The sequence below is a fragment of the Lithobates pipiens genome, unplaced genomic scaffold (genome assembly GCF_037356315.1).
Source record: "Lithobates pipiens isolate NorthernLeopardFrog02 unplaced genomic scaffold, aLitPip1_a1.2 Scaffold_131, whole genome shotgun sequence".
NCBI lineage: Eukaryota > Metazoa > Chordata > Amphibia > Anura > Ranidae > Lithobates > Lithobates pipiens.
In genome coordinates this window covers 126,293-151,014 of record NW_027507720.1, presented here as the reverse complement: position 1 = coordinate 151,014, position 24,722 = coordinate 126,293, and the positions used below count along the sequence as shown (strand labels likewise).

Genomic DNA, 24,722 nt, shown 5'->3' with positions numbered 1-24,722 from the left:
ACACATAGGGGGTTATTTACGAAAGGCAATTCCACTTTGCAGTGAAAGTGCACTTGGAAGGTCAGTTGCTGTAGATCTGAGGGGGACATGCAGGGAAAATAAATAACAGCATTTTAGCTTGTACATGATTGGATGATAAAATCAGCAAAGCTTCCCCTCATTTCTGATCTACCTTAGATTTACAGTGACTGAACTTCCAAGTGCACTTGTAGTGCAAAGTGGATTTGCCTTTCGTAAATAACCCCCCATAGTGTTTATATAAAAGAGCCCATTATGTGTTGCTTCATTTCCACTGAACATCATACAGAGCTGTCTTATCAGATCAGAAAGCAAAAATCGCACTGCATGGAACTCTCCCGCCACCTGCTGGAAAAATGTCAGAATGTGTCATTACATGTAATCCTCAACTACGTGATTTTTTATTTGCTGTGCTCTGTATATTATAAACACGTCATTAAAAAAAAATGAAAATGGCAGAACTTAACAGGATTCACGTCCTGTTAACACCATAGGATTGTCCTCCAGGTTTGGGTTTTTAAGCCGGACCTCCTTGATGAACTGAACCCAAAAAGATCCACTCATCCTTCATGTGGTTATATAAAGATCTATATTTATTTACAGCATAGTATATCAGTATATGGTCATCAATAGAACACACCCCCACATATTTCCATGGCGTAATAATGTATTAGTTCAGGACCACATTGGCCGGGACACCCGGGTATAAAATCCGACTTCTATCCAGTCACTAGAGCCATTCTATTCTCATCTTTATCACCCACCACTGCTCCATTCCAGCCCTAGGATACGGTTGGCATTTGCACTGTGCTTGGACCCAGAGATATCCTGCCCAAACACTGCATCATGGCAGGAGACCACATGGTCCTCCTTCCCTGGCTGAACTAGACCTGGAGATTGTCTGCTAGACCCAAGCACTGCATCATGGCAGGAGACAACATGGTCCTCCTCCCTGACTGAACTATGTCTGGACCTGGATATTGTTCACTAAGCCCAAGCCCTGCAACCTGGTAAGAGACCACATAATCCTCTATACAAAGAAGAACCAAGTACCTTGCACTAGCTACAAGGGAACCACAGAGTAGCAGGGGATCTCGGCGAGGTGTAGTATAAGGAGGTCCTAATGTGTTTGGGTTTGGACCTGGAGATTGTCTGCTAGACCCAAGTACTGCCTCATGGCAGGAGACCACATGGTTCTCCACCTGACATGACTATTTGAACCTGGACACCGTTTGCTACGTCCAACCATTATGGTAGGAGACCACACAGTCCTCCTCCTCCTGACTGAACTATGTCTGAACCTGTTCGATAAGCCCAAGCACTGAGTTATGGTAGGAGACCACACAGTCCTCCTCCTCCTGACTGAACTATGTCTGAACCTGTTCGATAAGCCCAAGCACTGAGTTATGGTAAGAGGACCACATAATCCTCCATACCTAGATGCACCAAATATTTTGCAGTAGCTACAATGGAACCACAATATAGTAGGATATCTTAGTGAGGGTATGTATAAGTGGGTTGGGGGGGTTTAAGCTCAGTATGGCAGGAACCCACCTGATCTTCCTGTTAACATTGATGTGTTTGTTATTATTCACTAGGCTCAAGCACTAGTCCTCCTTCTCCTCCTAACCGGACTAGATTCAGTCCTGGACATTGTGCGCTAGGCGCAAACTACACTACATCAAGGAAGATGCATCATCAAGCTCGACCTCCATACTGAGATGCACCAAGTACATTGTAGTAGCTACAATTAAATGAGGGATTAAGGGGGGGGGGGGGGGGTTTACATTGCTCAGTAATGGACCTCCATCCCATGTTCTGATAGCAGAAAAAAACAAGAAATCTCTTACAAAAATGTGTAGCCAACTTAAGATTTTCTCTTTTTTTATATAAATAAATATGATACATCATTAGGGTTTTCTTTCACCAGTTCTGTCACTAGCTATCCATATGTAAAGTAAAACTATGGACATCTCGTGAAGTCAAACTGTAAGACCCACCACTGGATCAGCATGGGGGTCCAGGCTTGGCAGGGGCTGTCTGCTGTGCTTGACCCTCCTTCCCCCAGTGGTTCTAATCCCTGTCACCCACCCTCCACGGGGCCCACTGACCACACACAAGGATATATGGGTTGAGCTGACAGGCTTGTGATGTCACTTGCATGTCAGCCATTCAGAAAGGTAGGTGGCCAACACATATCAGCTTCCTGGGTGGTTGCAGGGACCACCAATGTGTCAACCTTGCTGTACGATGTGGGGCAGCTCATGTTTGGAAGCTGACCAGTCAGCAACCTCCTAGGGAGACAAGCTGGAGGGGACAGGATGTCCTTTAAGGCAGTTGCTCCGTTTAACAATCTTCAAACCGAAGTTCGGACTCAATGTCGCCACACTGACCAAACTTGTAATGGAATAATTCTAAGATCAGGAGGTGAGAATGGACTTCAACGTGCATGACAGAGGGGTGCTGGGTGAGTGTCTGGTCCCTCATCACTGGGGTCCATCATTGACTGAGATCACAACACTAACTGAATAACCTGCCAGAGTTAGCTCTGTGTGCTATCTCACTGATACCAATGGTGGGGTGGGGGTTCAGGTAGGATGTATGGGGCTTCTTAATTTCTAATGCTGGCCCTGCCTACTGGTATCTAGTAGAACTATTAACAGACAATCTGGAGAACAGTGCATGGGGAAATATTGGCTAATCCATTAAGGGGGGGTTAGGTAGGGTGTTAGGGGTCATATGATTTCGACTGGTGGCCCTGCCTACTGGTAGCTAGTAGAACCAAAGATGGACAATTTGGATAATGGGGTATGAGTTCATATTGGGGTAGGGGGATTTATAATCATAATAGGGTTAAGAACCCCTGATGATAGGTCATATCTGCTGGTTCCTGTGTCTTCACACCTGCCAGTAACAATGTCTCTTTTATGTTGTTCTTGCACAGGTGACATTGGACAAACACTGGTCAGACCACGGCTCAAACATTAACGCACACTACCAGAAGTCAGCGTCCCTCCAAACCAACACCATGAATGACCATCCCAATGTCCACCATGAACATCCATCCTAACGTCCACCATAGACATTCATTGTGAGCGTTGGGATGGACGTTCATGGTGGACATTGGGATTGACGTTCATGGTGTTGGTTTGGTAGTAAACTGACTTCTGGTAGTGTGCGTTAATATTTGAGCCAACCATGAACGCCCATCCCAACTTCCACCATAAACATTCATCCAAACTTCCTCTATGAACATTCTTTCCAACATCCGCTATGAATGCCCATCCCAACATCCACCATGAATGCCCATCCCAATGTCCTCCATGAATGCCCAGCCCAATGTCCACCATAAATGCCCAGCCCAATGTCCACCATAAATGCCCAGCCCAATGTCCACCATAAATGCCCAGCCCAATGTCCACCATAAATGCCCGGCACAATGTCCACCATAACTGTCCATCCCAATGTCCACCATGGCCCTAGCTATCCATATGTAAAGTAAAACTATGGACATCTTGTGAAGTCATACTGGAAGGCCCACCACTGGATCAGCATGGGGGCCCAGGCTTGGCAGGGGCTGTCTGCTGTGCTTGACCCTCTTTCCCCCAGTGGTTCTAATCCCTGTCACCCCTCCCTCCACGTGGCTCCATCCCAATGTCCTCCATTAATGCCCATCCCAATGTCCATCATAACTGTCCATCCCTATGTCCACCATGAACGTTCATCCAAATGTCCACCAAGAATGTCCATCCAAACGTTCCCCAAGAATGTCCATCCAAATTGTCCACCATGATTGCTCATCCAAATGTCATGTGTAACGTGGAAAATCTGTGTTACCCCCAATAAAATTAGTGAAAATAAATATGTATATAAAAATATAGTGAATACTGGGTGTTTTTTTTATAATATATATATATATATATATATATATATATATATATATATATATATATAAATGGTGCTGCAATCTAAAAAAAAAAAAACTGGAATATTCAGCTTTGGAAATATGTATAAATGAGAAATAGTTGAGCAACCAAAAATGATACTAATATGTGCAAACCCAAACAAATTGTTTTACCTAGTATAGGAGATGTAAATCTCACAGTTGTTTTCAAAAGACAACAAAAAGAAACAAAGTAGATATTCATCAGCATACATCAATTTAAACCTGTGCTGAGCCAACACCATGCTAGAAAAGAAAAAAAAACAATAAGGTGTTCAAAAATAGTCCAAAGGGTAGATCTTTAGCCGTGAGACCCAAACCCGAATTTCTTCTCACAGTATAGTCCCACCCGGTAACCATGATATAGTAAAATGCCAGATGCCCTCTTACCGGAACAGTAGGATCTCTATTACGGAGATCAGACAGGAGGGATCACTCAGGCAGGGGCGGCAATTTCAAACATCCATCCGTTCGGATCCTCTCCTCCGCTGGTAGGTCTAGACTCTAAACTCCGTGGCAAAATAAAGGAACACAGATTTTTTACAAAATCCACTGCACTATGAATCCCTCTTTTTTCATTTTATGACTCTCCCTTTGAAAATCCTTACCCTTGAATGCGGGTCCCAAAGAACAGATTAGAGTCTAGACCTACCAGCGGATAAGAGAATCCGAACGAATGGATGTTTGATATTGCCAACCCTGCCTGAGTGGTCCAATCCTGTGTGGGCCTGTCTGATTGCCGTAATAGAGATCCTACGGTTCTGGTAAGAGGCCATCTAGCAATTTTATTGTTCCATGGCTACCGGGTGGGATTGTACTGTGAGAAGAAATTCAGGCTTGGGTCTCACGGCTAAAGATCTACCCTTTGGACCATTTTTGAACACCTTATTGATTTTTTTCTTTTCTAGCACGGTGTTGGTTCAGCACGGGTCTAAATTTATGTATGCTGATGAATATCTAATTTGTTGCTTTTTGTTGTCTTTTGAACACAACTGTGTGTTTTACCTATTACAGGAGTTGTAAATCTATTTTTTGGGGTTTGCACATATTAGTATCATTTTTGGTTTGCGCATCTATTTCCCATTTATACAATCATCCAAATGTCCACCATGAATGTCCGTTCCAGTGTCCACTGGGACACGTCCACCTCTGTCCCCAGAGTTCTACACATCACAAGGGCATGGTGTCACAAGATCCGCAGTTCGGCGTTCTCTCCCAGTCCGTATTTTGTCTTGTGTTCATGGAAGAGTCTGATCAAAGAACGTTTATACATGTTGTGATAGAGGTCCACCATCTCCGGGCTGGGGTCCTTTATCTGAGGGACAGTGACTGGCTCTCCAACTATCCAAACACACACACAAAAAAAAAGAAGAATAAAACGATAACAATTTCACTGCTACTGACCACCAAAGTTTATAGCACTGATAACAATGCTGGGGGCTATTATTGCATCCACTGACAGCATATCTGAGGGTTAGTATTGCATCCACTGACAGCAGTGCTGGGGGTTAGTATTCAATGACACCAATGCTGGGAGAGGGGGTGCTATTATTGTGCCCACTAACACCAATGGTGGGGATATTATTGCATCCACTGACACCAATGTTGGTTTTTTATTTTTGCATCCACTGACACCAATGCTGGGGGGTATTATTGCATCCACTGACACCAATGCTGGGGGTAATTATTGCGTCCGCTGACACCAATGCTGGGGGTTATTGCGTCCACTGACACCAATGCTGGGGGTTATTATTGCGTCCACTGACACCAATGCTGGGGTTTATCATTGCGTCCACTGACACCAATGCTGGGAGTTATCATTGCGTCCACTGACACCAATGCTGGGGTTTATCATTGCGTCCACTGACATCAATGCTGGGAGTTATCATTGCGTCCACTGACACCAATGCTGGGAGTTATTATTGTGTCCACTGACACCCATGCTGGGAGTTATTATTGTGTCCACTGACACCAATGCTGGGAGTTATTATTGTGTCCACTGACACCAATGCTGGGAGTTATTATTGTGTCCACTGACACCAATGCTGGGGGTTATTATTGTGTTCACCGACTCCAATCCTGGGGGTTATTATTCCATCCACTGACACCAATCCTGGGGGTTATTATTGTGTCCACTAACACCAATGCTGGGGGTCATTATTGTGTCCTCTGACACCAATATTGGGGGTTTATGTTTGTGTCTACTGAACTTTTTATGGGGGCACTCATGCAGGCACGCTGTTGAGCTAGGCTTTGTGTGTCCACTGACACACAGAGCGTAGCTTGGCCCTTCCTCCCTCCCACTCTATCCTTACAGGCTGTGATTGACAACAGCAGGAGCCAATGACTTCTGCTGCTGTCAGCTAACCCCCAGACAGGGGAGAAGAGCCGCTGCAGAGGGGCACAAAGGTGAGTCCATATCAGGCTCAGGTGAGTATTTTTTCTGGGGCATTTTTAATGCAGAGAACGCACCATAATAACAACTTTAATGAAAACAGTAAATCCAATAAAGAGATCAGATTCATTGATGTTGACACTTACCGACCGTGGTGACTGGACGGGAGTACGGGATGAACCCCTTGGAGTCCGGTGAGGTCAATCCTCGGCCGTAGAAGAAGCACGGAGCAAAGCCAAAGAGTTTCTGGAATTTACACTGAAGTAAACGCAGGAAAGTTCCCTCAGAGAAATTGACCTGCTGGTAGAGGTCCGTCTCCCCAAAGGAGAAGGAAGGGACCAGATCCGCCCTGTACAGAGAGAAGAGACACACTGTCACTACAACCCTATCTCCTGGTGTGTGAGTGGATCCGGACCATCATACAGAACCCGCACAACGATCATCGTCTCCCGGAAATAGAAGATATTCCTGCATCTTCATTCTACACCTAGAAACCTAGAGACCCCCGACCATCATATGTCTAGGAGGGCCTTCCATTCCACAACCATGGCCATCAGTATGGAGATCCATTCCATTACCATGGCCATCAGTTAGGAGAACCATTCCATTCCACAACCATGGCCATCAGTATGGAGATCTATTCCATTCCACAACCTTGGCCATCAGTATGGAGATCCATTCCATTCCACAACCATGGCCATCAGTATGGAGATCCATTCCATTCCACAACCATGGCCATCAGTATGGAGATCCATTCCATTCCACAACCATGGCCATCAGTATAGAGATCCATATTACTCCAGAACCATGGCCATCAGTATGGAAATCCATTCCAGTCCACAACCATGGCCATCAGTATGGAGATCCATTCTATTCCACAACCATGGCCATCAGTATGGAGATCCATTCCATTCCACAACCATGGCCATTAGTATAGAGATCCATATTACTCCAGAACCATGGCCATCAGTATGGAAATCCATTCCAGTCCACAACCATGGCCATCAGTATGGAGATCCATTCCATTCCACAACCATGGCCATCAGTATGGAGATCCATTCCATTCTACAACCATGGAGATGACTACCCCCCCCCCCCCCCCCCACAGCCATTACTATAGAGATGACTACCCCCCCCCACTTTTGAGATGACAACCCTCCTATTAAAAGAGTGATGACCCCCCCACACACACACACACAGCCATTACTATAGAGATGCCTACCCCCCCAACAGCCATTAATATAGAGATGACTACCCCCTCCAGCCAATGAAACAGGAGATGACTACCCCCTTCCCCCCACAGCCATTAATATAGTGTGCCCCTCCCCCCATCAAGGCCCTTACTAACATAGGGACATTACTGACCCATACTCCAATGCCAATCGCACGAATCCTCGCCTCCGACTCAGAATGAGGTTTGTCACTCCCGGCTGGCAGGATAAGGATTCAGCAGCGCCACCTATGACAATAACCACGGCGTTGCCACGCCCCTTTTGGGACAGAGTATAACCAATCGCTTTTTGATTCACCGGGCAGAGACCTGGGGGAGAGACAGGGAGGGATGAGATCACACCATACACAGCCTGTAATACAACCAGAATAACCCACAGACATTGACTTCCGTCGTCTGATCTCTGCGATCATTACGTCATAACCTACGAGGGCGAAGCACTATCCCCCCTCCCCCTTATCCAAGCTAGCAGCCTGGAGACTGCACTGTCCTCTGTTAATCCTTTCCTGTGATGATTGACAGTTCAGGAAAGCAGCACTGAGAGAAAAGGAGCCAACACTGACAGTTCAGGGAAGCAGCACCGAGAAAGAAGGAGCCAACACTGACAGTTCAGGGAAGCAGCACTAAGAGAGTAGGAGCCAGCACTGACAGTTCAGGGGAGCAGCACTGAGAGATGAGCAAACACTGACAGTTCAGGGAAGCAGCACTGAGAAAGAAGGAACCAGCACTGACAGTTCAAGGAAGCAGCACTGACAGTTCAGGGAAGCAGCAGAGAGAGAAGGAGCCAACACTGACAGTTCAGGGAAGCAGCACTGAGAGAGAAGGAAGCAGCACTGACAGTTCAGGGAAGCAGCACAGAGAGAAGGAAACAGCACTGACAGTTCAGGGAAGCAGCACTGAGAGAGAAGGAACCAGCACTGACAGTTCAGGGAAGCAGCACAGAGAGAAGGAACCAACACTGACAGTTCAGGGAAGCAGCAGAGAGAGAAGGAGCCAACACTGACAGTTCAGGGAAGCAGCACTGAGAGAGAAGGAAGCAGCACTGACAGTTCAGGGAAGCAGCACAGAGAGAAGGAAACAGCACTGACAGTTCAGGGAAGCAGCACTGAGAGAGAAGGAACCAGCACTGACAGTTCAGGGAAGCAGCACTGAGAGAGAAGGAACCAGCACTGACAGTTCAGGGAAGCAGCACAGAGAGAAGGAACCAGCACTGACAGTTCAGGGAAGCAGCACAGAGAGAAGGAACCAACACTGACAGTTCAGGGAAGCAGCACTGAGAGAGAAGGAACCAGCACTGACAGTTCAGGGAAGCAGCGCTGATAGAGAAGGAGCCAGCGCTGACAGTTTAGGGAAGCAGCACTTCGAGAGAAGGAAGCAGCACTGAGGGAGAAAGAACCAGCGCTGACAGTTGAGGGAAGCAGCGCTGACAGTTGAGGGAAGCAGTACTGACAGTTGAGGGGGGCAGCGCTGACAGTTGAGGGGGCAGCGCTGACAGTTGAGGGGGGCAGCGCTGACAGTTGAGGGGGGCAGCGCTGACAGTTGAGGGGGGCAGCGCTGACAGTTGAGGGAGGCAGCACTGACAGTTGATATACTGGCGCAGTACCCACCTCCACTCATCATATACTCGCGCAGTACAGGAAGTCGGAAGTTTCCAGCGAGGGTGGCCAGGTGGGGTCGGATTCCGGGGAACTTCTGGGAGAAGCCAGTGGATTCGGTGACGAAGTTGCAGAACGCTCCGATGCAGAGAATTCCGTGTGGATGAGAGCCGATGATGTAATTCCTCCCCGGAGGGAGGGGGTGTGTCTTCACCAGCTGCGGGGGGAGGGGACAACATCAATGACTGGAGGGGAGGAGTTAACAGTTCAAATCTAAACCCAATCACTGAAACCCTCATATAAACTGTATCCGCAGAGTTCATTAATAACCCCTCCCCCGGTGATCCCACCATGCAGGTCACTTCCTGTTATAGGGTGACAACCTTCGGCCCCTGTCTCCCAATACTGTTCCTGCATTGTCACCCCATCACAGGGACTTCCGATGGAGACTACAAGCGGCCGTTACATCTGCCGCTTACGGTAATATAAATCCCCGGTGATCCCGTCATGGGGGTCCTTGTTTACATTCCCAGACTCCGCTTCTCATACCTGTATGGGGAAATATTCCTGAAAATGCCTCCAAAGAGCCCAGTTCCGCACCCACTCACTGCGCCGACCCCCTGAAATATGGAGGAAAAAAAAGAACAAAGGGGATCAGACAATTCTATTCCATGTTATAGATCTCTACATTATTACTGATCGATCTAATTCCATCGATAGAAAAGGCGGCACCATGTTTGTTTTCCGGCATCATCCAGGGTCACCATCAAGTTTCAAGACTAAGATGGTGGCTCATTTTTTAACCAATTTATTCAGTGCATATTTGTTGTGATTGGCCAAAGGTAATCACTTGGGACTGATGGGCTGTGATTGGCCCTGTACCATGTGATCACTGTGACCAATCACTGCTAGCAACAAAATCGTACAATCTGTTGGGGGGGGCAATGATATACGGGATGAAATGATGGTCTGCCATGAAAGGTAATATCAGGATAAAACAGAAGTAAAAATGGAAACACGATAAGCTAAAGTGGGGGAGGGGGTCAAAAACCAAGGAAAAAAAAAGGGGGGGGGGGGAACAATTATATACGGGATGAAATGATGATCTGCCATGAAAAGGTAATATCAGGATAAAACAGAAGTAAAAATTGAAAAAAGATAAGCTAAATGGGGGTCGAAAATCGTGAAAAAAAAGGGGGGTCAAAAACCCAGAAAAAAGGGGGGGTCAAAAATTGAGGAAAAAAGGGGGGGGGAGACAATTATATACGGGATGAAATGATGGTCTGCCATGAAAGGTAATATCAGGATAAAACAGAAGTAAAAATTTAAACACAATAAGCTAAAGGGGGGGGGGGGCAAAAATTTAGGAAAAAAAAGGGGAGGGATCAAAAATCAAGAAAAAAATGGGGGGGGGGGGGGGTAAAAAAATTGAGAAACAAAAGGGGGGGGAACAAGCTTTTCAGAACAATGATATACGGGATGAAATGATGATCTGCCATGAAAGGTAATATCAGGATAAAAAAGAAGTAAAAATGAATACACGATAAGCTAAACGAGGGGAGGGGGTCAAAAATCGAAAGCCGGTAAGTAGGAAGGAAGAAGACCCCAGTAGCTGAAGGGTCCCGCTGTCACCTGCTCGTGGAGAAAGTAACGGGGGGGGGGGGGGGGCACAACAAATATTAGATTGAGGTCTTTGTTACCTGCTTCAGGTGTGTCCCAGTCCAGGAGGAGCCAGCTCAGGTAAGCGGCGGATATGAGCCACAGGTGGGTGAAGAAGAGGTAAGTTAAGATCACCAGGAACACCAACCCTGAGGAGGAGACGGGGGAGGGGGGGATATATTATTATTTAGCACATAGGAAGGATCACGGTGGGGGATGTGAATGTTACTGGAATTATTTCAGAGCTTTGTTCAGTTCTTATTACAGATCTGCAGATCATTTGTAGCATTCTGTACTCAACAATCCGACACGTTTATGGGGGGGTGACAACCCCCTTCTTCAGGGCCCCTCCCACATGTGCTCTTCATTGTCCTATTAGAAAGCTCCACACTCCATGTCATAGATGGACACAAACACAACTCCCTCCCCCCCATATTATTCATCTTCTCATGGATTTCTACTGAAGGAAACACTATCAGAATATCAGAACTTATACACAAATAAATAATTATATATACATAAATATAAAAATAAGTATATAAAGAAAGATACATAAATAAATGAATATATAAATAAAGATACATAAATAAATAATGACAAAATAAACATACAAATAAATAAAGATATATAAATAAATAACGATACATAAATACACACATAAATAATGATACATAAATTAAGATACATAAAACACACAAATAAAGATACATAAATAAATACACAAATAAAGATACATACTGTAAATAAATACACAAATGAATAAATAATTATAGTTCCCAGTTGGCTGTCTGCCGATGTTTAGGTAACAGTCAAAAGTCAAAGATTTCAACAAGAAAGGTAACGGGGAGATACCTTTCATATGCAATTATTTAACAAACACCAACACATAAATAAATACATTCCAGTTTTTATATTAAAATTATATTAAATTAAATTATATTCTTGTTTTTTTAATATTAAAAAGGGGAGATTTTTTTTTTACTTTCACAAATTTTCCCGGTTAGATCTGTTCTGATCTCATAATTCTTTGGCGTACATCGCAGGTTATCCTGCATATACTGATGAAGCATCAACACAAAGAACATAAAAAAAAAAAAAAACATTAAAAATAAATTAAATTATTATTATTAAATTTTTAAAAATACATTTTTAAACGATTAAAAAAAAAAGAAGTTATTCAAAAATTAATTATTGCATTGTTAAAAAAAATAATTATTAAAACATAAATAATACATTATTAAACTAAAAATCGTAAGTTCCAAATGCACATCCATTGTTTATTCTCTGGGTGCCCGGACATCATGTTCCAGGTCATGGTAGGTCACTTAGTAATACATTAGCAGAATACAGATAAGCTGATTAGCCAATCGGATTTTCCCATCTTATTTCCATGCCCCCCAATAGCTGCAGAATTATTTTCCGCAATTTTCCCGCACAATTTGGACAAATCTCATCATACTAGATGGATGCCGTTTAATTATTATTATTTTTTTTAAACCAAGTATTTTTTATTGAAAGAACAAAGTTTCAGTTTATTGCACTGAAGACTCACCCATCAGAAGAAAGGAGAAGATCCATTTTACTATGATGAGGATCTGCAGGAAGGAGCGGCGGTGCTCTTGGGGCGGTGTGGCCGCGGCGGAGATCGATCGCAATGCGGAGCGCAAAGTCAGCCGGCTTCCTGAAACACGCAATGACTTCAGATTGGTCTCTGCTGGCCGCTTCCCTCCAATATTGATCTGTAATCAATACTCTGCTGTATGGCGCCCCCTGCTGGCCGCTTCCCTCCAATATTTACCTGTAATGAATACTTTGCTGTATGGCGCCCCGTGCTGGCCACTTCCCTCCAATATTTACCTGTAATCATTACTTTGCTGAATGGCACCCCCTGCTGGCCGCTTCCCTCCAATATTTACTTGTGATCAATACTTTGCTGTGTGGCGCCCTCTGCAATATTTACCTGTAATCAATACTTTGCTGTATGGCAGCCCCTGCTGGCCGCCTTCCTCCAATATTTACCTGTAATCAATACTATGCTGTATGGTGCCCCCTGCTGGCTGCTTCCCTCCAATATTTACCTGTAATCAATACTTTGCTTTGTGGCGCCCTCTGCAATTTTTACCTGTAATCAATACTTTGCTGTATGGTGTCCCCTGCTGGCCGCTTCCCTCCAATATTTACTTGTAATCAATACTTTGCTGTATGGCGCTCCCTACTGGCCGCTTCCCTCCAATATTTACCTGTAATCAATACTTTGCTGTGTGGCGCCCTCTGCAATATTTACCTGTAATCAATACTTTGCTGTATGGTGCCCTCTGTTGGCCGCTTCCCTCCAATATATACCTTTAATCAATACTTTGCTGTATGGCGCCCCCTGCTGGCCGCTTCCCTCCAATATTTACCTGTAATCGATACTTTGCTGTTTGGCGCCCTGGCCGCTTCCCTCCAATATTCCCAGTTGCAGCAATACTGCAGTAACCGTCAAGAACTCGCTCACACCACTGCACTAGAAAACGTATTTGTAGCGTGCTTTTTATGCGTAGCGTTAAAATATAACGAGATGCTATTGATGTGCGTTTTGTTTGCTTTTTAAAAGCACATAAGCAATATGGACATGTGACTTGCAAAACGCGTCCATTGACTTCAATGCAAAAGCCCCCCCCATGTGACTTCAATGTAAAAACGCCCCCTAGGGACTGCAATGCATAAACGCGTCCCCCTGACTTCAATGCAAGAATGCGGCTCATTGACTTCAATGCAAGAACACCATGCAGTGACTTCAAAGAAAACGCCCCCTAGTGATTTCAATGCAACATCGCGTTCAATTGACTTTACTGCAAATGCAAGAATACCCCCTAGTGATTTCAATGCAAAAACGACACCCATTGACTTCAATGCAAGAACGCCCCCTAGTGACCTCACTGCACAATCGCGTCCATTGACTTTAATGCAAATGCTAGAACGCCCTCTAGTGACTTCAGTTCAAAAACGCTCCCTAGTGACTTCAGTTCAAAAACACCTTCCAATGACTTCAACGCAAAAATGCATCCCATTGACTTCAATGCAAGAACGCCACGCAGTGGCTTCAAAGAAAGGATGCCCCCTAGTAATTTCAATGCAAAATCGCGTTCCATTGACTTTAATTCAAATACAAGAACACCCCCTAGTGACTTTAATGCAAAAACGCCCCTTAGTGACTTAAAGAAACGCGCCCCATTGACTTCAATGCAAAAACGCCCCCTAGAGACCTAAATGCACAATCGCGTCCATTGACTTCAATGCAAATACGAGAACGCCCTCTAGTGACTTAAATTCAAAAATGCTTTCTAGTGACTTCAATTCAAAAAACGCCACCCATGGACTGCGATTCAAAAGCACCCCCTAGTGACTTTAATGTAAAAACGCCCCCTAGTTATGATTTCAATGTAAAATTTGCGTTCCATTGACTTTATGCAAATGCAAAAAAACGGCCCCTAGTGACCTCAATGCACAATCGCGTCCATTGACTTAAAAATGCGACTCATTGACTTCAATGCAAACCCCCCCGCAGTGAATTCAATGCACAATCGCATCCATTGACTTAAAAAAACGCGTCCAATTGACTTCAATGCAAAAAATGCCCCCTAGTGACCTCAATGCACAAAATGCCCCCTAGTGACCTCAATGCACAAAATGCCCCCTAGTGACCTCAATGCACAAAATGCCCCCTAGTGACTTCAATGCAAAACCGCATGCCACGGACTTCAATGCAATAACGGCAGCCACATTAAGGCCGCGTTCACACAGAAGACAATGGTGTGGATGAGCCCTAATTCTGGGGGGACCTCATGGTATAAAGTACAGGCAGCATAGACGAGATAAAACTTACCGCCCAAGTCCTGGGAATACGCTGCGATGATGGTTTTCATGGCTTCAAATCTTCGGCGTTGATTCTTTTTCCCGTCACCGTATGGCGCTCATATTCAGAGCATTTGTGGAAGTTGCCACTTCTGGGACTAGGTGGCCTTCATGTCACTAGAAGTCACGAGCGTGGAATAAAGAGCGATGTTTGTGTAAAGCGCTGACCGTCCTCGACCACAACAAGGAAGCCACTGAGCTCGCTGGTGACATAAACACCTTGTGTATACCCCCCCCCCGTACACCGTAGGATGGAACATTCCACGCTGATGATGAAACCATGGCCTGCCCTTGGTCCAGGGTTAGGATCCAGTCCAAAGCAAACTCAGTCCCTTATCAGTGTGTGTGTCCTCGGGATGAACAGACGAGTCAGCGCAAATCCTTTAATATTCAACAAAAACAAGCCTCGGAAACGTCAAAAATGATACAGAGCGATCTCGCCGATCGGTGGCACCGTCCCCTCTACTGTCCATGGAATGCAACGCAGGAGGACCAGAATCATCACAGCCACAAAAATGAAGAGGGGCTTTGACTGTAGCAATGAGAAGATACCTAAAAATGTCTAAAGCTGGCCACACAGTATACAATTTTATTTCCTACAACCATGGGTGCAAGGAACGAAACTGAGGTCTGGAGACTGGGGCTAGGCCACTCCAGGACCTCAGTGTGTTTCTTCTCGAGACACTCCTTTGTTGCCTTGGCCATGTGTTTTCTCCCCTACTACGGCTCCTACCAACTCTTGCTCATTCTACATCCATATACCGATAAAGCCTCCAGGACTCCGAGACATGCCCCTTCATATAAATTACCTCCCTCGCCCTCCTGCTTCTCCTAACCTCTGGTGGCATATCCCCAAACCCTGGGCCTCCATCATTTGTCTTTGCCCGACTCCCCAAACCCTCTGGCAGCAGCCGCAATCCTCTACAGTCTCTATTCCTCCTCTTCTCAAAACCAGCCTCTCCTTCTCCTGTGCCCTCTGGAATGCCCGGTCTGTCTGTAACAAACCCACTGCCCTCCACAACCTATTTATCACAAGTTCCTTTAACCTACTTGCCGTTACCAAAACTTGGCTTCATGATTCCAACACTACTTCTCCTGTTTCCCTCTCCCATAGTGGCCTTCTCTGGACTCACTCCCCCCAGACCAAGTGGACGAAAGGGAGGTGGAGTGGGAATCCTTCTAGCCCCATGCAGCACCTATTGGGTGCTTCACCCACCTTCCAGTCAAGAGATGAGGTTAGACTGAGAAGTTTCGAAGTAGTATTAACAGGATGTTGGAATCACCAAGAATGATTGTGGGGATTTCAGAAGAGAGAAAGTAGGGTTGCCAGGTAGAGACGTCATCTCTGAAACCCTCCTCTTTTGAGGGAGGCGGGTCAAGCACTCAATAGGTGCTGCATGGGGCTAGAAGGATTCCCACTCCACCTCCCTTCCATCCACTTGGTCTGGGGGAGTGAGTCCAGAGAAGGCCACCATGGGAGAGGGAAGCAGGAGAAGTAGTGTTGGATTCATGAAGCCAGGTTTTACAGCAAGTAGGTTAAAGGAATTATTTTCTCCTGTTCTCTTGACCTGAAGAAATGGATACAGGTTCCTACTCACTCCGATGGCAACACCCGCCTCGACCTTTTCTCCTGCACTCTGTGCAACCTCTCCAATAATCCTCTCCCACTCTCTGATCACCACCTTATTAGTTTGACTCTCTCCCGGCCTTCCACCTCCTCTCCCTCCAACCGCCTAACAGTGACCCGTAGAAACCTTCACCACCTTAAGCCTTCTCTTCTCAACCCTACTTGCCGTTACCCAAAACCTGGCTTCATGAATCCAACACTACTTCTACTTCCCTCTCCCATGGTGGCCTTCTCCGGACTCACTCGCCCAGACCAAGTGGACGGAAGGGAGGTGGAGTGGGAATCCTTCATGCCCATGAAGCACCTATTGTGTACTTCACCCACCTCCCTCTCTGAAACCCTCCTCTTTTGAGGGAGGTGGGTGAAGCACTCGGGGCACTAAAGAAGGCTTTTGCTCAAAGCCTCCTTTAGTGCCCCGGCCCACCTTTGGCACTGACATATCTGTTATTCTGGCATGCAGATGCAGGCCCGCCAAGTCCCTGTGGCACATCTACGCATGCGTGGGGGGGGGTTTGAACTGCTGTTTTCTGGGGGCGGATCACGCGATCTCAGTGTCTGTGCAGAATTAATGGATTATAAGAGATGAAAACATGGAGAGTTGAGCCGAGGTCGGAGGGGGAGGGGGGGGGGGTGTGTACAGTTAACGGGATGACTGACCGCAGATTATTGGCAGAAAGAAGTATTTGTAAATAAACATCTGGACGCACACACAGCAGAGAAATCCCAAAAGTCTTCACTCCGTCGATCATCCCATCCACACATGGAGTCCGGGGAAATAAAAAAAGATTTGCATTGTTATTCATCGTGAGACACTGCATGTACATTTTCTCTCCAGGTCGAAGGTTTTTCCTTTTTTTTCCCTTTAATTTTTTTCATCTTTCCTTTTTGTTTGCTTTTTCGACTCGAACATCGGCTGTTCGCCCGTTCGGCGAATTCCGAACATTATGGGCCGTTCGCGCCAAATTCGTGTGGCGCTCACGGCCCACAATGCACTGCGTCATCGCAGTGCATTGCTGGCTCATGATTGGCCAAGCATGCACTGTGACCCCGCATGCTTGGCCAATCACAGCGCCAGCAGCGAGGAGAGCCATCATTGGCCACAGGCAGGATGCCTGTGGCCAATCATAGCTCAGGCTGTGTAGTACACGCCCCACACTATATAAGGCCGCCAGCGCGGCGGCCTTGTGTAGTGTGTTGGCGTCTGAAGCAGTTAGTGGGTGTTCTGTGTACCTTCAACACAGTATACACCGATCGTTATCGGCCGATTTTCGATCTTGCTCTTCTGTAGTGGTTGTTGTCTACGTGCCCTGACCGCAGTATACACCGCTATATTCACCTCACCTATATAGCTAGTGATCTATCTTTTATAATAGAGCTTGCAGTCAGTAGTGTTAGGAGCTTATGCGTGCTGTCTGCGTGCTCTGTACCCAGTACACACCGCTATATCCACCTACATAGCTCTTCTCTATTTGAGCCATCTGCCATCTGCAGGAGTTATTGGAAGTTGTGTGTGCCTCCAGCACAGCACAGTATACATCTGTATATACCCCTTTATCTCTGGTGTTCTATAATAAAGGCATCTGCAGGAGTTAGTGGGTGTTTTGTGCCTCCAGCACAATATACACCTGTATCTACCCTTTATTTCTGTTCTCTAATAGAGCCATCTGCAGGGTTAGTGGGTGTTGTGTGACTCCATTACAGTATACCCCTTTATCTCTAGTGTTCTATAATAAAGGCATCTGCAGGAGTTAGTGGGTGTTGTGTGCCTCCAGCACAATATACACCTGTATCTACCCTTTATTGCTGTTCTCTAATAGAGCCATCTGCAGGGCTTAGTGGGTGTTGTGTGACTCCATTACAGTATACCCCTTTATCTCTGGTGTTCTATAATAAAGGCATCTGCAGGAGTTAGTGGGTGTTGTGTGCCTCCAGCACAATATACACTACCCAACTGCTGTTTTACCCAACTCCCTTCAGGCCATTACCATGTCTGGAAGGCCAGCAAGGAGAGACAGACAGGCGCGAGCCGATAAAAGAGGGCAAGCAGTCTCTGTGTCTAGAGACAACAGTGCTGGTCGTGGACGTGGTGCATTGTCATCAGCACATGGCCATGGGACATGCTTGTCCTTCTTTTCGGCAGCTGGACATGTTGAGCCGCAACATGCCAACGACTTGGTAGAGTGGATGACCAAGCCCTCTTCATCCTCCTTATCCTCTCTCACCCAGTCTCAGGGTACTAGCAAAGCAGCTGCCAACGCATCGTCTTCCCTCGTCTCAATGTCATCATCAGTGACTCCTTCCCTAGACCCACCATGTCCTCCTGAGGAGTCTCCTGAACTCTTTGAGCACAGTGTTGGGTACATGCTCCAGGAGGATACCCAGTGTTTTATAGGCTCTGATGATGACAATCAGCTAGAGGAAGGCAGTAACGTGAATGCAGAGAGAGGGGATGCTCAAGAAGGACAGCAATCTGGTAGTCATGTTCCACAAGCTGCAGCATATTGCCAGGTTTGCTACAGCGATGAAGAGGGAGGGGATGATGAGGGCACTGACTCCACATGGGTGCCTGGTAGGAGAGAGGAGGAGGAGGAGGCACATGTCCAAAGAGGCAGGATGCCCTCCGGGGGCCAGCTTAGGGGCAGCACACCGACTGAATCACACCGCAGAGCTCCGCCTGTGCAGGGCGCTGCCTCTGCGCGTTATTCTAAAAGTTCTTTGGTGTGGGCCTTTTTTGAGACGAGTGCATCAGATCGCACCACTGCTATTTGCAACATATGTCTCAAGCGTATCTCGCGTGGCCAAAACATCAGCCGCTTGGGCACCACATGCTTGACCAGACATGTTGACCTGCCATGCAGCTCGTTGGCAAGCGTACCTCAAAGACCCACACCAAAGAACAAAGCGGACCTCTCCTTGCTCCTCATCAGCTGGCATCTCCAACCCCACTAGACCTTCAGTCCTCTCTGAAACCTGCTCTGAGAGGAATGAAGGTGTAGAATTAGGTGTGTCACAGCCAAGTGCTTCCGGGCACTCTGCTAGCAGTACACCCACGTCCGATTATAGCAGGCAAATGTCCCTGCCCCAGCTGCTGGACCGGCGAAAGAAGTTCACTCCCAGCCATCCACATGCCCAGCGGTTGAATGCTAGCTTGGCTAAATTGCTAGCACTTCAACTGCTGCCTTTTCAGTTGGTAGACTCGGCCCCCTTCTGTGAGTTTGTACAATGTGCGGTTCCTCAGTGGCAGGTCCCCAAACGCCACTTTTTCTCACGGAAGGCGGTTTCGGCTCTCTACCAGCATGTGGAAGGCAATGTCCTTGCCTCGCTGGACAGGGCGGTCAGCGGTAAGGTGCATATTACCGCTGACTCATGGTCCAGCAGGCATGGACAGGGACGTTACCGGTCTTTCACGCCCCATTGGGTCACTCTTCTGGCAGCTGGGAAGGATGCAGGACAAGGTGCATTAGTGTTGGAGGTTGTTCCGCCACCACACCTCCAAAATGCTACTATTGGTTGTGACACACCTCTCTCCTCCACCCCCTCCTCTTCTTCTTCCTCCATGGCCTCTTCCAGTGCTCTGTCCTCAGAACCAGCGGTGCTCCGTAGGCGTTCCAGGGGCTACGCAAGTACGCAGGCAAAACAATGCCATGCCGTGCTTGCGCTGGTTTGTTTGGGGGACAGGAGCCACACTGGGGCTGATGTTTTGTCAGCTCTGCAGGGGCAGGCCGAGAGGTGGTTGACACCACGCCAGCTTAAGCCAGGAATGGTGGTTTGCGACAATGGCACCAACCTCCTCTCCGCCCTCCGACAGGGACAACTGACCCATGTGCCCTGTGTAGCTCACGTCCTTAACCTGGTGGTGCAGCGGTTCTTGAGCGGGTACCCGGGCTTACAGGATGTCCTGAAGCAGGCCAGGAAAGTCTGTGTGCATTTCCGCCGATCATTTAATGCCTGTGCTCGGCTGGCTGAGCTCCAAAAGGAGTTGAACCTGCCCAAGAACCGCTTTATATGTGACATGCCCACCAGGTGGAACTCAACATTGGCCATGCTGCAGCGGCTGCACACACAGAAGAGGGCCATCAATGAGTACCTGTGTGACTACGGCACCAGGACAGGGTCAGGGGAGCTCGGTTTTTTCTCACCACGCCAGTGGGGCATGATCAGGGATGCATGCACTGTCCTGTCACCGTTTGAGGAGGCCACAAGGATGGTGAGCAGTAACAGTGCATGCATCAGTGACACTGTACCTCTTGTCCACCTCTTGGAGCATACGCTGCGTGGAATAATGGACAGGGCACTGGTCCTGGACAACGTGTTGCTGAGGCATCGGTCAGAAGGAGCGGTGGAGAAGGTGGCCGTCTGACTGATGCTTTCAGACAATTTTTTAGTCCGCAGCCCCAAGGTATGATCGGTTCCAGCAACCATTGCCAGCGTCTGATTTACATGGTGCAGGAATACCTAGGGGCAAGGTCAGACTTGGACACCTTTCCCACCGAAAATCCTCTGGCTTACTGGGTCTTGAGGATGGATCACTGGCCAGAGCTTGCACAGTATGAAATTGAGCTACTGGCCTGTCCTGCATCCAGCGTTCTTTCGGAACGCACCTTCAGTGCTGCTGGTGGCTTTGTTACCGATCACAGGGTGCGCCTGTCCACCGAATCAGTTGATCGACTGACCTTCATCAAGATGAATCAGTCTTGGATCACCCACAGCTACCAAGCACCTGAAGCTGATGTAACCGAATAATTTTTTTTGAAATATCACATCCCTTCAAGACTGCCTATGCTGAGTGACTGAGTGACATGTAATTACAATTCTTGATATAATATTTCACAGGAGGGCCCGTTCCTGTGCCCACCCAGAGTAACTGTGAGGACTTATAGTGTTGTGGCACCAGCACCACAACCACCAAAGGTAAATTTTTCTACCACTGTTCAACAATGGCATGTAATTACAATTCTTGATATAATCGTTCACAGCAGGGCGCTCCAGCGCCCACCAAGAGTCACTTTGAGGGCATACAATGTTGTGGCAAAACCAACACCTTGTTCCGCCATTTCTGCAGAGCATATAGGGCAGGCCCCTACTTTCAAACATCCAACTTACAAACATCTCCTACTTGCAAATGGAAGGAGACAACAGCAAGTGAGGTGAAAAAAGATGTATGACAAAACAAATTATACAGGGGTGATAACCCTTCCCTATGTTTTCCAAAAAGCTTAAAAATAGTTTTTTTGACTGGAGCTACACTTTAAAAATGTACCAGTTGAAAATTACAAATAGATTCAACTTAACACAACAACCCTACACAGTCCCTGTCTTGTTTGCACCGCCTGTATACTGCTGTTCTGAGTATATAGGGCCTGGGGGCCACACGCATTTCCTTTTTTTAATATGGGTACTGGGTTCCCCTTAATATGCGTACAAGACCCAAAGGGGCTGGTAATGGGCAGGGAGGGCTACCCATGCCATTTTTCTCAATGATTTTCAACCATATTGCAGGAACCAGATATAACATTAAAACCGCAAGCAGTTTTAAATGATGTTATTTCCGTTAAATGTCATTTTGTGCAGGGACTGTTCTAAACACGGGAAACACGTGGCACTTCACAGGCATACTACAGACACCCCCCAGGCACCATATTTAAAGGAATATTTCACTTTTTTTTGTTCACTTTAATCGTCATTAAAATCAGTGCTCCCGCCAAAACTGCCATTTTTAAAATCATTTTAGGCATTGACCCATGTCCCCTGGGGCAGGAGCCAGGTCCTCAAACCCTTTTTAGGACAGTATCTTGCATATTAGCCATTAAAATTAGCACTTTTAATTTCGAACTTTCGAGTCCCATAGACTTCAATGGGGTTCTAAAGTTCGTACCAATTTGGGGTCCGTTCGAAAGTTCTGGTGCGAACCGAACCGGGGGTGTTCGGCTCATCCCTAGACAGGGCACTCAGGTCATACTCTGCATGACAGATATAGGAGGGGGAGGGGTCCTCCTATAACCTCTATGTCAGGGTGTGTCAAACTCAAATTCACATTAGCGGTATGGTTGCCCTCAAAGGGCTGGTTGTATCTGTAGGACTATGTATCTACTCTAGGGGCGCACTGAGTATAGAGTGCAGGGTTCAGGAGCGCACTGAGTACAGAGTGCAGGGTTCAGGAGTGCACTGAGTACAGAGTGCAGGGTTCAGGAGTGCACTGAGTACAGAGTGCAGGGTTAAGGAGTGCACTTACTACAGAGTGCAGGGTTCAGGAGTCAAGAAAATAGGGACAAACTGCGCTACGGAATACAACAGAAAACTGGTAACCCAAAATACAAGGTCTATCGGAAGCTGCAACTCTGATGTACACCAAATATACACAAAATCGAAATAGGAAAAAAAGGAATTGCGCTAACCTATATAGACTAAAATTGGTGTGAACCCAAAGAAATATATGTACCAATCAAAAAGTGAAAAACAGCTGGAAATCTCCAGTTGTTACACCTGAAAAGTAAATCAATCACCTAAAAAAAAAATTGTATATGTGTATATATGTGCAACACTAGCCAACAAATATAGGATACAACTGTATATCTCCAGTGATCGAATTAAAGAAAAAAAACACTGTGTACTAAATTAATAAAAATGAAAAAGATACAAACCATAAGTGATAAACTAAAACTCAAACAAGGTGCAAAACAATGTAAACATAAATAATATTTATATAATGAAGACATGAATAAATAAACAAATGAATGTGAATAGATTAATTAATAATGACAATATATAGTGTCCATATATAATTTAAAATAAAATTAATAATAATAATAATAATAAGTAGTGTCCATATAGTTGACCGACCACCCGTGATGAATTTACAGTGGATAACTGGATTCCAAACAAAAGAACTTTTCAAAGTGCGAATGTGCTCTTGCCACCACCACACATATAAGTTGGCTCCTTACCGACTCAATATGACCCCCCGTTACAGAGGGTCTCAGCAGGCAAAAATAGATTGAATAGGCATTCACATTAATGAGCTGCTTGTCCGGTCCCAAATCTTCCACAAGATGGAGCTAGTACAGTCTCTGCCGTCTCTCCCCTCCCGTACACCACTCTCCACTCAGCGCAATACCACATAGAAGATAAAGGCTCCAAATAGTGTAAAACCATCAACTTTTTAATTCAAAAAATAGTAATGCACTTACATAAATAACTTGGCATCAGGCTTAATAGGAAGTGTGCGCCAGCCGGACACACACAAAACAAACCAACCCGTACTTCCTGGTGATTAGCAAACGAAAAGACCGAGGTGACGTCAGCGCGTCGCTCTGCCCTACGCGTTTCGTAATAACTTACGTCGTCCCGGGGCACGGGCGGCGCGCGACGTCACCTCATTTATACCCAATATCATAACCCAAGCCTCGTTCTGGGTCGGCGGCCATCTTAGATGTGTACACAACAAAAAAAGTCATGTGAGCACGGGCCATGCCTCGCTCCCAGTGGGCGGCCATCATGGAAGTTATCTAGCTCAGATGTATATCCAACAGAGGAGCGCCATATGATCATAGATCAATCCTCACTCTCAGTAAGCAGCCATCATTAAAATAATCCCCAAGGTCCTAAATCAACTTGAAAACGATTGATCAGGAAAGAGGAAAAGAAAAAAAGAGAAAAAAGGAGAGGAAAAAAAGAAAAAAGGTCACAAGTGCAACCTTCGATCCATAACAAAAATGTCCACCATATATCCACAGAGTCAAGACAAAAATAGAAACAGGATGACCACAGATACGGGACATATCCAATATGTGTGGAATAACCCGGAAGTGGATCCAAACTGCATAACGGGGACACAGAGCAGAAACGTAAAAGGGTCTCAGGCACAGAGTACAGAGTGCAGGGTTCAGGAGCGCACTGAGTACAGATTGCAGGGTTCAGGAGCGCACTGAGTACAGGGTGCAGGGTTCAGGGGCGCACAGAGTACAGGGTGCAGGGTTCAGGGGCGCACTGTGTACAGAGTGCAGGATTCAGGAGTGCGCTTCGTACAGAGTACAGGTTTCAGGAGTGCGCTTCGTACAGAGTACAGGTTTCAGGAGTGTGCTTCGTACAGAGTGAAGGGTTCAGGAGCGCACTTCATACAGAGTACAGGGTTCAGGAGTGCGCTTTGTACAGAGTACAGGGTTCAGGAGTGCACTGTGTATAGAGTACAGGAGCGCGCCTTGTACAGAGTACATGGTTCAGGAGTTTGCTTTGTACAGAGTACAGGGTTCAGGAACGCGCCTTGTACAGAGTACAGGGTTCAGGAGTGCACTTCGTACAGAGTGCAGGGTTCAGGAGCGCGCCTCCGAGTGTACAGGGTTCAGGAGCGCGCCATTTAC

The 24,722-nt window shown here is 46.5% G+C and overlaps 1 protein-coding gene across 2 annotated transcripts; it reads right to left on the bottom strand.

Moving 5' to 3' along the window:
- Window positions 1-4,918: 4,918 nt before the first annotated feature.
- Window positions 4,919-14,949, bottom strand: LOC143981278 (diacylglycerol O-acyltransferase 2-like). Of its 2 annotated transcripts, XM_077479073.1 has the most exons (8): window positions 14,710-14,948; window positions 12,394-12,522; window positions 10,883-10,990; window positions 9,732-9,802; window positions 9,195-9,399; window positions 7,722-7,896; window positions 6,503-6,705; window positions 4,919-5,302 (listed from the first exon to the last, which is right to left on the bottom strand). In XM_077479073.1, exons 1-8 carry the CDS (start codon window positions 14,747-14,749, stop codon window positions 5,148-5,150), a joined length of 1,086 nt encoding a protein of 361 aa, XP_077335199.1. In that variant the 5' UTR covers window positions 14,750-14,948; the 3' UTR covers window positions 4,919-5,147. The 2 variants fall into 2 exon arrangements, with proteins under 2 accessions (XP_077335199.1, XP_077335200.1); XM_077479074.1 differs by lacking the exon at window positions 12,394-12,522 and having other exon boundaries at window positions 14,710-14,949.
- Window positions 14,950-24,722: the final 9,773 nt, after the last annotated feature.

Excerpts from the sequence above, each read along its gene's own strand:
- LOC143981278 (XM_077479073.1), bottom strand. The coding sequence starts at position 14,749 with ATGAAAACCATCATCGCAGCGTATTCCCAGGACTTGGGCG. Across the intron at positions 9,803-10,882 it reads CTGGGACACACCTGAAGCAG|GGGGTCGGCGCAGTGAGTGG; the intron begins GTAACAAAGACC and ends TCCATATTTCAG. Across the intron at positions 6,706-7,721 it reads CGATTGGCATTGGAGTATGG|GGCGGATCTGGTCCCTTCCT; the intron begins GTCAGTAATGTC and ends CTCTCTGTACAG.